At 57.4% G+C, this 13,501-nt stretch overlaps 1 protein-coding gene across 6 annotated transcripts in view; it reads left to right on the forward strand.

Annotated features, from left to right (window-relative positions):
* Positions 1–12,896, forward strand: part of LGR6 (leucine rich repeat containing G protein-coupled receptor 6) — a 125,761-nt gene extending 112,865 nt beyond the window's left edge. For all 6 annotated transcript variants that reach the window (XM_008268585.5, XM_017347859.4, XM_008268587.5 and 3 more), the window contains 3 exons: positions 369–529; positions 6,801–6,881; positions 8,946–12,896. In XM_008268585.5, coding sequence (XP_008266807.4) covers positions 369–529; positions 6,801–6,881; positions 8,946–10,186 — 1,483 coding nt within the window. In that variant the 3' untranslated portion in view covers positions 10,187–12,896. The remainder of the gene's footprint in view (positions 1–368; positions 530–6,800; positions 6,882–8,945) is intronic.
* The last annotated feature ends 605 nt before the right edge of the window (positions 12,897–13,501 follow it).

The raw sequence follows: 13,501 nt of genomic DNA on the forward strand, positions 1-13,501 counted from the left end.
CCTAGAAGAATCCCTGCCTCGTATAAAGGAGTTGCAGCCTGGGACGCTGCTGTGTGGGCTTGGAGAAGCTGCTCCCACTCCCCGTCTGCTGAGGGCGCTCCTCAGACAACGGGCAACTTCCTGCTGCCCTGCCTTCCCCGTCTGGGGATGAATGGAGAGAAGCCTGGAGCATGCCCGGAGCCCTTGGGTCAGGGGTCCAGCTGCAAGGCTTGTGCCGGAAGCCGGGGCTGCCTGCACAGTGACGGAGAACTTTGGTGTCGAAGGGCAGCTTCCCGGTACCCAATCCCTGGGCTGGAGCTCGCCTAACTCAAGCTAAAGTCTTGGACCCCAAACATGCTAAGGTGGCCCGTCTCCCCTCCTCCACCCAGGATCCTGGAGGTGCCTTATGCCTACCAGTGCTGTGCCTATGGTGTCTGCGCCAGCTTCTTCAAGGCCTCTGGGCAGTGGGAGGTCCAGGACTTGCACCTTGATGACGAAGAGGCTCCAAAGAGGCCCTTGGGCCTCCTTGCTGGACCAGCAGAGAGCCACTGTGAGTGATGGGGATTCTGGGCTGGGCAGGATGGGGGCGTGGAGAGGAAGTTAGAGAGGAGGCTTGGGGGGCCCAAAAGGGACTTTTAGGGGGCTACAGAGGGGAGCTCTGGGGTGCACGGCTGCTTTTGACCTGGGAGGAAATTCTACCACTGTTGCTGCCTTGTCCCTCAGAGGCTACACCCAAAGGTGCTTGCAGGAAGTGGTGATGGTAACAGAGCCAGGAGCGGGGTCTCCATATCTGCCCAGCCCTCTGTGGTTCACAGCGGGAACAGGCACTGTCGCACTTCAGTCCCCTGCCCTGCAGCTCGTGTGTTTTGGCTCTGTGGCTGCCTCCCCGTCACAAGGGCCCTTCAACCTTAGGGCATTCTCTGAGAAGACAGACCTATTATTTCACCGACCTGAGCCAAGTAGTATTGAATTAAGTCAATTGGATTAACCCTGCTTCCAGGAAGAAAAAAAATCCACTTATAATATGTTCTAGAACCGAGAGGAACGGCTGAGTCCATCCTGCACCCCCAGTGTGTCCCCTGAGTCTGAGAGGGAGACTTGGGCGGCCACTAGGAACAAAAGGGCCTCGCTGGGAAGGGCCAGCATGGTGCACGCGTCTCGGGCAGATCGGTCTTTGGGGTGAAAGGCAAAGGTTAAAGGCAAGCGTCCAGAGGGGTTCTGAGAGGCCTTCTAAGTGGAGTCCTTGATACAGGGTGAGAGGAGGGCTCCCCGACCCGACCCACATCACGGAACCCAAGCAGAACCAGAGAAAGGGGAGGGAAAGGGGAAGGGGCCCCTGTTCTAGGGATTTCTTTTTCCGCCCCTAATTCCCTCTGTCCGCTCTCTCGATGGAGAAGCTAAGCAGAAAAATCCAATCTAAACGTACAAGGAAGACTTGTCAGGATGGTGTAGGCAGACTGGGCCCCAAGCCCCCAACCACTCACCGGCGGCTGGCCCTGGAAGGGCTACCTAGCCTTCCTGAGCCTCAGTTTCTTTATCTTTAAATGAGACAGGTGATGCCTCTCTCACAGGCTTGGGGGAGGATTAGAAGATTCCAGAAATGGCAAAGTTACGCTGCTACTGCAGACGGGTACCCTCGGGTACCTGTGTAGGGAGCATGTGGTGGTGTGGTTCAGGATGCTGGGTGGGCACCCCGGGGTCTCTGGGAGCTCCCTCTCGGGGAACCATGGCACCTCCCTGGAGGGGGGGGGGGTCCAAGGACTCAGTGAGGAGGAGCCCAGCAGCCCGGCCGGCTCTGGGCCGCAGACGGCTGTCCCCAGGGGACATTCCCGGATGTCTGCTGTACACTCCCTCAGGGGCCTGGAAGGCGGAATGGAAACTTTCCTTCCTCAAGGTGAAACTTTCCACCAGGCTTAGGCCTTGGAGAACCACAGGGCGTCGAGCTCGCAGGCTGCCTGCCGCCTGTAACGGGAGCTGGGGCAGGGCCCCCCACTTCCTGTGAGAACTAATGAGCCCCGAGCAGGAAAGCCAGGAGCTGCTGCGCCAGCCAGATTCGATTTCCTCCTCGTTTGAAGAGTGGTTACTTAACACCTTGGCTGTGACTTTCCCAGCCTCAGACGGAGTCCGCGGGTTTCACCCCTTGTATTTCATTCATGCATTTTGATTTCACAGAATTGCTGAGCTCCATGGTGGAGAGCTGGGAAGGGCCCGTGTGGCGCAGGCCAGATCTGTCTGCTTCTGGAAGGGAATGAAAGGGAGGGAGGGGTGGAAATTCCAGGCTGCGGGCACACCTCGGCCTCCTGCCCGCCCTGACGCTGTGGGGCCAGGGCGCCTCCGCAGCCGTCCTGACTCCTGCGAAAACTCCCAATGGGATGTGTTTATTCTCCAAGTGGGGGGAGAGATCTGCTCGGGAAACAGACCTTCTGAGCCAACGCTGGGGACACGTGCAACAGACAAGACCACCTGTCCTTGACCTGCACAGCGGCAGAGCTGCCCCTTAAACCTGTCCACATAGAAACATCTTTTTGAGCCGAGCAATTCTCCCGCACCATCAGCTCTCTAGACCCCTTTCCCAGCCTGACTCAAGAAACTTAGAAGCCGGCGCCGTGGCTCAATAGGCTAATCCTCCACCTTGCGGCGCCGGCACACCGGGTTCTAGTCCCGGTTGGGGCGCCGGATTCTGTCCCGGTTGCCCCTCTTCCAGGCCAGCTCTCTGCTATGGCCAGGGAGTGCAGTGGAGGATGGCCCAGGTGCTTGGGCCCTGCACCCCATGGGAGACCAGGAAAAGCACCTGGCTCCTGGCTCCTGCCAGGATCAGCGCGGTGCGCCGGCTGCAGCGGCGGCCATTGGAGGGTGAACCAACGGCAAAAGGAAGACCTTTCTCTCTGTCTCTCTCTCTCACTGTCCACTCTGCCTGTCAAAAAAAAAAAAAAAAAAAAAAAAGAAACTTAGAAAGAGGCCGGCGCCGCGGCTCACTTGGCTAATCCTCCACCTGCAGCGCCGACACCCCGGGTTCTAGTCCTGGTCGGGGCGCCGGATTCTGTCCCAGTTGCTCCTCTTCCAGTCCAGCAGTGGAAGGCAGTGGAGGGTGGCCCAAGTGCTTGGGCCCTGCACCCGCAAGGGCAACCAGGAGGAGGTACCTGGCTCCTGTCTTTGGATGGGCGCAGCGCGCCATCCATAGCGGCCATATGGGGGGGTGGACCAACGGAAGGAAGACCTTTCTCTCTGTCTCTCTCTCTCTCACTAACTCTGCCTGTCAAAAAAAAAAAAAAAAAAAAAAGAAAGAAAGAAAAGAAACTTAGAAAGAGTAAGTGATGGAGTATTGCTGCAGAAAAATGTTTTGCCTTTATAGATTATGTTTTAGATTTTCATTTCAAAATTCACATTGTAGAATTTATGAACCCCTGAGACACCCATGATCCAGCGGAGGTCAGAGGCCCTAGTTTGAGAAACACTGCCTGGGGCAGTATCACGGGGCAGGCGACAGGCTGCCACTGCGACATTGGCATCCCATATCGGAGCGCCGGTTTGAGTCCTGGCTGCTCTGTTTCCAATCCAGCTCCCTGCTAATGCGCCTGGGAAAGCAGCGGAAGATGGCCCAAGTGCTTGGGCCCCTGCCACCCATGTAGGAGACTCTGATAGAGTTCTAGGCCCCTAGTTTCATCCTGGCCTAGCCCTGGCCATTGGGCCATTTGGGGAGTGAATCAGTGGACAGAAGATATCTCTCTGAAACTCTGCCTTTCACATAAATAAATAAATCTTAAAAGAAAAAAAAATAAATACTGGGGCCAGCATTGTGGTGTAGCCGGATAAGCCACCTCCTGTGATGCTGGCATCCCCTGTGGGTGCCAATTCAAGTCCTGGCTGCTCCACTTCCAATCCAGTTCCCTACTTGTGTGCTTGGGAAAGCAGCAGAGGATGGCCCAAGTACTTGGGCCCCTGCACCCACATAGGAAACTCGGATGAAGCTCCTGGCTCCTGGCTTTAGCCTGGCCCAGCCCCAGCTGTTGGAGCCATCTGGGGAGTAAACCAGTTGATGAAAGATATTCTATCTATCTATCTATCTATCTATGCTATGCTATGATATGATAGATAGATAGATAGATAGATAGATAGATAATTTGAAAGGCAGAGTTTACAGAGACAGACAGACAGAAAAGGAGAGATCTTCTATCCACTGGTTAACTCCCCAGATGGCTGCAACAGTTGGTGCTGGGCCAGGCTGAAGCCGGGAGCTTCTTCCAGGTCTCCCACATGGTGCAGAGGCCTAAACACTTGAGCCACCTTCCAGTGCTTTCCCAGGTGCATTAATAGGGAGCTGGAGCAGAAGTGGAGCAGTCAAGTCTCAGACCAGTGCCCATGTGAGATGACAGCATCGCAGACAGCAGCTGTACCCACTACACCACAATAAATCTTGGAAAAGAACTACTGCAATAGGAAATAAGCAAAAAAATTCCATTTGATTCAAAGATGTCCCTAATCTCATTTCCTGGGACCAGAGAATTAAAGCCTAGACTCAGAGCTGGAAGGAACGGTGCAGATGGTCTCGTCTGTCCCTGACTCAGCGTGCTGGCGCGCCCTTCCACTGGGGGATTTGCCGTTCAGTGTCTCCAGTGAGCAAATCTTAGATCTGCACAGACCCTCCAACCCTCCCACTCCCTGACTGCCCCAATAAACAGTGCCTCACCTTGGGGAGTGTCGAGGCTGACCACGCGGACTCTGAGTTCTGGCTGTGAGACTGGGCAAGCCACACCCCCTTGATGAGCCTCAGCTTCCCAACCTGTCACGTGCCCCGCTCAGCTGCTGTGAGGCTGGTGAGGCCGTGAAGATGAGGGCTCCGCGCGAGGCACAGTAAGAGCTCAGGGCCACGGAGTGGACCTGTGTGCTGACGGAGCCCGTGAGCATCACAGTCGGCTTCCTGTGTCTCCACGCACTCCCGGGGAGCACGGGCATGTCTTTCACCCTTGCATTCTCCTGCCCTTGTCCAGTGCCTGACTTTGTTGTAAAGGTTTATTTATGTATTTGAAAGTCAGAGCTACAGAGCAGGAGAGGTGGGGGAGAGGGGAGGAGAGAGAGAGAGAGAGGGAGGGGAGAGGAAGAGAGAGAGAGATTGATTTTCCATCTGCTGGTTCACTCCCCAAATGGCCACCATGACCAGGGCTGGGCCAGGCCGAAGCCAGGAGCCAGGAGTTTCATCCAGGTCTCCCATGTGGATGCCGGGGCCCAAGGACTTGGGCCATCTTATGCTGCTTTCCCAGGCACATTAGCAGGGAGCTGGATCAGAAGTGGAGCAGCTGGGACGCAATTGGGCACCCCTGTGGGAAGCAGTGGCTTAACCTGCTGCAGCCCAGTGCCGGCCTTAGTGCCTGGATTTTGTCAGCATTGCATACAGCACCCGTGGGCCCTCCAGGGCATTTGTTGAAGGAAAGGTGCTCCTTTGTCAGATAACCCTGCTTGTGGGGATCTATTCTTAGCAAGAACTAGACCGTCTCCATCTGAATAATAATTTGCCTCCATCTACAATCCACCCACTGATGCTAGTTCTACCCCCTGGGAAAGACCAGCGTGTGTCAGGACCACAGGTGTTTGCACAGCAGTTATGAGGCCACCTGGGATGCCTCCTGCACACCACATTGAGTGCCTGGTTTGAGTCCTGGCTGTTCCACTTCTTCTTCTTCTTCTTTTTTTTTTTTTTTCTTTGACAGGTAGAGTTATAGACAGAGAGAAAGAGAAAGGTCTTCCTTCTGTTGTTTTACTTCCCAAATGGCCACTACGGCCAGCGCTGCACCGATTCGAAGCCAGGAGCCAGGAGCTTCTTTGCGGGTGCAGGGGCCCAAGCACTTGGGCCATCCTCTACTGCCTTCCCGGGTCACAGCAGAGAGCTGGATTGGAAGAAGAACAACCGGGACTAGAACTGGCGCCCATATAGGATGCCGGCGCCACAGGCGGAGGAGTAACCAAGTGAGCCACGTCTGGGGCCAGCTGTTCCACTTCTGATCCAGTTTCCTGATAATGCACCTGGGAAGGAAGGCAGCTGATGATGTCTAGGCCCCTAGACTTGGGTCCCTGCCACCCGTATGTGAGGGCTGTACTGAGTTCCAGGCTCCTAGCTCCGGCCTGGTACAGCTCCGACTGTTGTAGGCATTTGGAGCGTGAACCAGTGGATGGAATCTCTGTCTCTCCCCTTCTCTGTCTCTCTGTCTTTTAAATATAAGTGAAGGCGATTTTAAGAATTCAAAAAATCAGCATGTAGAAATGTTACTCCTTCCTGCCCAGTAGGCCTGCAGCTCTCTGAGCACAGCCATTACGTCCCCACTTACTCCTGTTTTCTCCAAATGAAACACCCGAAACACCCCAGCCTGTTTCTCATTCAAATGGCTCCTGCTCCTCGATTTCCCTAGCTCACTTCTGAACACACCACAGCTCCCGGACGTCCCTTTCATGTGTGTGTTCACACTGGATGTGGATGTCACAGGCAGCCTGGCCAGAGCAAGGGGACCTCGCAGTCACTTGCTCGCAGTGTCACGGTGGTGGCACCTGGACTCTCAGAGGCACCTCGTGGACGGAGGCCGACTGGAGGCGGCACAGAGCACTCTTAGTCCTTGACGGAGCAAGGCTCGCAAGGCCTTTGCTGTGCAGGACAGGCAAAGTGGCTGAGCCCCGTGGTGTGGGTAAGAGGGAGCTGGCCAGAGAGCAAAAACGGATGAGCAGGGCGCCAGGGATGACCAGTGCCGGTCTGGAACCACTACTTAAAGGCGTGGGCATTTGGACAGTGACACCAAGACCCACGACCCAGGCCACTTTCTCATCTCCCTTCGCAGATGACCTGGACCTGGAAGAGCTCCAGCTGGAGATGGAGGACTCAAAGCCACACCCCAGTGTCCAGTGTAGCCCAGTGCCAGGTGAGGGACATGTCCCCAGGGCTGGGGGAGGGGCACGCGGCCACGTGGATGAGATGCCAGCTCGGCCTGGCACCGTCTCTGCCGACACCCAACCTGCTAGGACAGGGCAGTCTGCTGCAGTTCCCTCGGCCCGGGGGCGGTCAGGCAGCCTGAGTGAGTCAGCCAGGTTGAGACTGTGCGTCCGGGAGAAGCCTGCCCTCGGTAGGGGAAGCAGGAAAGAATCGCCTGACCCCATAGCTTCCGAGCGCTCCTTCATCCGAGGCCCACACCGTGAGAGCCTGGAGCCGCTGGGCCTCTGCCAGGTCATGGAAGGGCGAATTCCCCATCCCGGGAAGACTGTTGTCCCTGTTAACTCCGCGGGGGAGCTCTCGGCAGGACCCCCAGGGAGCCCCTTGGGTTCCGTGTAACCCTTACGGCAGAGGAGGCCTCCTTTAGAGTCTGCCCTAAGTCCAGCTGGCTTCCAGAAGGAAAGAACCTCCCCTTTCTGCTTGGTGCAGTTCAGCCTGGGATAGAGTGAACAAGTGTCTGTCCTTGCTCACGAAACGCTAACAAGCGCCCCCAGGAGGCAGCAGCTGGGTGCCTGCAGGCCAGGAGCTGTTCTCATGAGCACGAGGCAATGAAGGGATGAAGGGTGTGCTGCTGCTTCTTCGTCCCACCCTCACTTCCCAGTTCTCCTCCTTTCCTCGACTCAGGCCCGTTGGCCTGCTCCCCCTGCCTCCCAAAGCCTGATGAATGCCTGCCTGATCTTGCGGGATACCAGCTCTCAGTGCTCGGTGAGAGCAGCACGCCCCCTAGTGCCAGCCCAAGGCCAGAGCACGGCCCAGCCTGGGGGCTGCAGGTGGTGTCTCTGATTTGGAAACCCACAGGCTTCATTCCCACTGCCACAGAAATTTCCCCTCTGAAAACTGGCAGTCATCAGGGAGGAAGGAAAGAGGATGTGCCAATAGACAAGGTCCAACTTGAACTTCCTTTTAAAATCTCTCATACAAATGGTCAAGTAAGTTATGGTACATCACGTGATGGAGTATTTATTACACATTGAAAAGACGCTTTGGGGAAATATAAGGCTATGGGAAAGGTGTATTATAAAATTTTAACTTAAAGGGAATAAAAGGCTATATACAATAGAATCCCAGTGTAGTTAACACACACACACACACACACACACGTAATTTTTTTCACTGAAAGGAAACATCCCCAAAATACAGAGTTTGCTCTGAAAGGTAAATTCATAAACAGTTTTATTTTTCCCATGCTATATTTTCAAATTTTCTGTAATTACCAACTATTATTTGGTAATCAGAAAAATGCCTGATTTTTTTTTAAAAAAAGCTCACAGAAAAACCTTTCAAATTCCCAAGCTACCTAGAAATACATTGAAGAACAAGTTTGTAGCCAAAGGAAATGAAGATATTATAGTAAGTGCCAAGTTACAAGGGAATTTAAGAACAGACTCGGGAGAGACGGGAAACAGCAGGCTATCACCCATGTAGCGTGGGTGCCAGTTGGAAAACCCCAGAGGTCCTCTGTGTTTTGATTACTTGCTTTGCTGATGGGCTGATGAGGATCCGAGAGGGTCTGTACCCCCTCAGGACAGGGGAGAGGCAGCCTGGCCCAGCGCCCAGTAAGGGTTCCTCCGCGCTACCTCAGTGGACGGCTGAGCGCTGTCTGGGGGTCATAGGATGGTGGCTGTCAGGGCCCTCCCGTCTCCGTGTCTCTGCTCCCACCCAGCCCCAGCCTGATGCCCTCAGCTACTTGATGACGTCTCGTCCCTTCCTTTCCTCCAGAGACCGCTCCGCGGACAGGCTGCCTTGCTCGGTGCCTGAGTTAGCGCTGTGTTATCCTGGGTATACATATGTTTCTGTTTTCTGTGTGAAACCAGGAGGAGGGTAAATACTCATCTCATATGCAGCTCGTTAGAAGACCTGTGTTTGTCCCGTCGTCTCCCCCCACCCAGCCCCAGCCAGGAGTCCCCCACCGTGAGACCTGCAGAGGCTGGCCTCCCCCAGGACGGTGCCGAGGGGCCTCTGGCCTGGCGGTGATGTGTGATCCTCTCTCCCGCAGGCCCCTTCAAGCCCTGTGAGCACCTCTTTGAGAGCTGGGGCGTCCGCCTGGCCGTGTGGGCCATCGCGTCGCTCTCCGTGCTCTGCAACGGGCTGGTGCTGCTGACTGTGTTTGCTGGCGGGCCCGCGCCCCTGCCCCCGGTGAAGTTTGTCACAGGTGCCATTGCCGGCGCCAACGCCCTAACTGGAATTTCCTGCGGCCTCCTCGCCTCAGTGGACGCCCTGACCTTCGGCCAGTTCGCCGAGTACGGAGCCCGCTGGGAGATGGGGCTGGGCTGCCGCGCCACGGGCTTCCTGGCGGTCCTGGGGTCGGAGGCCTCCGTGTTGCTGCTCACGCTGGCCGCCGTGCAGTGCAGCGTCTCTGTCTCCTGCGTCCGAGCCTACGGGAAGGCCCCCTCCCCGGGCAGCGTCCGCGCCGGGGCCCTGGGCTGCCTGATGCTGGCAGGGCTGGCCGCAGCCCTGCCCCTTGCCTCCGTGGGAGACTACGGGGCCTCCCCGCTTTGCCTGCCTTATGCCCCAGCCGAGGGCCAGCCGGCGGCCCTGGGCTTCGCCGTGGCCCTGGTCATGATGAACTCCTTCTGCTTCCTGGTCGTGGCCGGGGCCTACATCAAACTCTACTGCGACCTGCCGCGCAGCGACCTGGAGGCCGTGTGGGACTGCGCAATGGTGAGGCACGTGGCCTGGCTCATCTTCGCCGATGGGCTCCTCTACTGTCCCGTGGCCTTCCTCTGCGTCGCCTCCATGCTGGGCCTCTTCCCTGTCACCCCTGAGGCTGTCAAGTCTGTCCTGCTGGTGGTGCTGCCCCTGCCTGCCTGCCTGAACCCGCTGCTCTACCTGCTCTTCAACCCCCACTTCCGGGATGACCTTCGGCGGCTCTGGCCCTGCACCGGGAGCCCAGGGTCCCTAGCCTGTGCTGCTGCCCGGGAGCTGGAGAAGAGCTCCTGTGAGTCCACCCAGGCTCTGGTGGCCTTCTCTGACGTGGACATCGTCCTGGATGCCTCCGAGGCTGGGCGGCCGCCTGGGCTGGAGACCTATGGCTTCCCCTCAGTGACCCGCGTCCCCTGTCAGCAGCCAGGAGCCCCAAGCCTGGAGAGCAGCCATTGTGCAGAGCCAGAGGGGCCCTGCTCTGGGAAGCCACCACCCCCCGTGGATGGCGAACTGCTGCTGAAGGCAGAGGGCGCCCCTCCACCCCCAGGCAGGGCCTTCCGGCACTCTAGCGGGGCCTTCGGCTCGCACGTGTAGCCGTCCCCTCGCCTGTCTCCACGTCTCCTCCGCCCGCCCTCCCGCCGTCCTCCGTGAACGATGGCTGCTTGTACAATGAACACAACCAAAACTCAGCAGTGGGCTCCGTGGCAGGATGGCCACGTGCGGCCCCACTGCTCCCTCTCCCCCAGCCGTAGCCAACCAGGGCGTCTTGGCCCAGTTCCCTTTCGCCCTTCCTCAGCCTCACCGTCGTGCCGGGCCTCTTTCTTGCCATGCCGGAGGCCATGGACGAGGGACCTGGAAGTCTGTCTGCTTGAGTGACACGATGGGAATAAAAGCCAGCAGAGGGGTTTTGGGGCTGCGCAGGCTCAGGCTCGCAGCACAGCAGGCAGGGAGGCCCCACGGAGAGGGGCCTGGGAGGGGACCACAAAGGCATGTGGGCATCTCCCGTGGGACTCATGAATGAGATGTAAGTGTGTTCTGTGCCTCGTTAATCTTGACGCATGCCACACCAAAGCACTTTCTGTTAAAGTCAGCTTTGGAAGAGATCACACAGTTTCAGGGGACCTGTTGGCGTAGGTGCAGCCCTGAGAGGTCCTGCACCCGTAAAATCTGTTGAACTTCACTTAACCACGTTCCCCCAAACTGTCTGACGGCCAGTTGTTGCTTCTCATAGAAGTGTCATGGCTAATAGCTCATGACACTTAGCGTTGCTCTCTCCGTACCGCCTACGTGCTCACCCCACAGCATCACAAGATGGCACCACTTCTGAAAAGCCCCCCAACCCAGGGTGAAGGGTCAGAGGTCAATGATGACCCTCCCCACCTCCACACTGCCCCTCCTAAGCCTCCTCCTTACCCAGGGAGGCATGGGGAGGAGCCTGTATCATGGCTGCAGCCTCAGCCCGAGTTGGGGTGGGAAGAAAGGTGTCCCTGAGTGTGCCTCCAGCCCCCTCCCCACCCCCAGGCACCAGGAAAACTTCTGCCCCAGCGAGAGGGTCAAGGGACTCTGGCTGGCTGGGTGCCCTCTGGCTGAGTGGCCATCCTGTGGTTCTCCTCCAGATGCTGCCTGCCACCTCTGTGGCTAGCCTGGTCCTGCTTTCTCTGGGGGAGAACAAGCCGTTAGCCAGCAAAGAGGAAGGATGTGCGTCTTGTGGGTATTGCATTTTAGGCAGCACTGTGGATACCCAGGCCTGCAGGTGCCCCTGACGTCTCTCTGCCGCACCCCTCATGACGTCAGGGTTTACCCAGCCCTGCTGAGTGTTTCTATGTGACTCAGTCTCAGAGTGAGGAGGGGAGAGCCCAGGCATCCTTGCAGATGTGGGGAGAGAATCTGAGGCTCGGACAAAGGCGAGAGTGGTTTCCGGGCACAGCAGCGTCGGCTCGGGGGCTCTGCAGTGCTGACACTGAACGGGGCACAGTGCTGCCCTGGATCCTGCCGCCGTCCTCGGCCAGGCTCTCCCCAAGGGGCGCCACCGTTAGGACACCCCTGTGAAAGAAAGCGCTTCCCCTGCCTCCGCAGCTCACTGAGAGTCGGTGATTCTTGGCGGGGCAGGAATTCTCTGGGGTGATAAAGATGGCATAGCCGGGTGGTGTGGGGGAGCCTCGACTTCTGGGCAGTCACCCAGGCCTCTGCTCCCTCCCTTCCTCTCCCACCACCGCGTGGTCCCTGTGTCTCACTGTTTCAGGGAGCCGTGTTGGAGTCAGTGCAGCGGCCGAGTGTTGCAGGTTTAGGAGTTACGGGAACTGTTCCCTGTAGGTGGCCTCTTCCATGGCAAGGGGGCCAGTGCTTTCTGGGTGCAGCCCTGGGGGATCACTGCTGCCACCTCTCTGTCTGCTTCTGGCAATCTGGGCAAGGGCCAGGGCTGGACCTCCTGGTCAGCGGGGAGGTGTGGAGGAAGCGGGAATGGGGTGGGGCTGTTTGCCACGAGATAGTTTCATTGTCCAAAAAGTGTAGGAGATGCTGTGATTTTACCCGAAGCCAAACTGTGCAGTAAGTGTCTGGTTTTGACCGACTTTCTAGTAAGTCCATAGGTGACTGCTTGGCCGTCTCCATTTTGACCAGTGGAAAAGCATAAACATTTTATATTTGTCTTTAAATAATCATGAAATCAGGAGCCAAATTATTCAATGTAGAAATGCATTGTGTTTGGTTGACAAAACCTTTGAAACTGGTGTCCATGGGAACGCATCCACCAGTCACCATGGCTGGGGAGACGCTGGGGGCTGCTGACTTGGCGTAAGTTGGCCCCAGCAACAGGTGCCACCCTCAACCTCCTCTCTAGCGCGACTTGTGCAGGGGACCTTCTGAGGGGGTCCATGACTTGCGATGCAGCTGTGTGCCCGCCGAGAGGAAAACCCCAAACCTTCAAAGCTGAGATTGGAGAGCGAGGGATTAACAGAGCCTCCAGCCAGGCCTTCTCCTTGCCTCCTCCTGCTCCTCTGACCTCCCAAACTCCTTCTAGTTTCCTTTTGCAGGAAGAATTAAAAGCTTGAAGAACAAGGGAGGGGAGAGCAAGGAGCTGACAGTGAGCAGGCCTGAGTATGTAGGGATGGCAGGTGGCTAGAGCCTGGATCCCTTCTGATGCCATCTCCTCTAACTACCTCTGCTCTGGTCAGCAAGTTTTCCCGCCCACAACCCCTGCAGCCCTCTGGGGCCCAGTCGCATGGCCTCGCAGCTGTGTGAAGTGGCAGCATTGTCGAGATGTAAATACTTGGGTTCTTCTGTAAAATAAAGCACGGGTAAAGTAGCACGGGTGTCGCTCTGCTCCTTCCGGCAGCTCCCGGGGGAGCCCTGGCTCTGGACAGCGGGGGCTGCCTTGAGAGGGAGGGATCGGGGTGTCGAGGTGTCTTCTGGGTTCTGGGCGTCTGGGGCACGGTGGAGGAGACTCGGCATTGGAGTTTGGAGTCATTGAATCAGTTCCTCTCACCCGTGTTGAAGGGCCTTAGTGTGCCGGCCAAGTCAGGAGAGGAGTCAGGAGCAGTGAGCAGCCTGGCTGTCTGCTGCTCAGACCCGAGCCTTCCGCTGGGGTTTCCTGGTCCTGAGATTCTCAGAGAATCAGCTTGCCAACCCCCCCCCCCCCCAGCTGAGCTTCCTCACCCACTTCCCGTCTCGGGAATCTTCCCAGAAGCCTGCTTCAGGGTGGATGATGCCTGCCAGACAGGCAGCCCCCCCCCCCCCCACCTCTCGAGGTAAAGGAAGGACCCCGAGTTTAACAAAAACCTGCCATCACGGGCATGCGCCGCACTCCCCAGAGCAGCCTCAGAGCCCTGCTGACCCGGCGCCTGGCCCCTGAGGGGACAGCACCTGTCCTCACTCTTCCCGAAGCATCCCAGCCCTGCAACCTGTGCCCCC

The sequence above is a fragment of the Oryctolagus cuniculus genome, chromosome 13 (genome assembly GCF_051225735.1).
Source record: "Oryctolagus cuniculus isolate XC-2025 breed Fujian yellow rabbit chromosome 13, ASM5122573v1, whole genome shotgun sequence".
NCBI lineage: Eukaryota > Metazoa > Chordata > Mammalia > Lagomorpha > Leporidae > Oryctolagus > Oryctolagus cuniculus.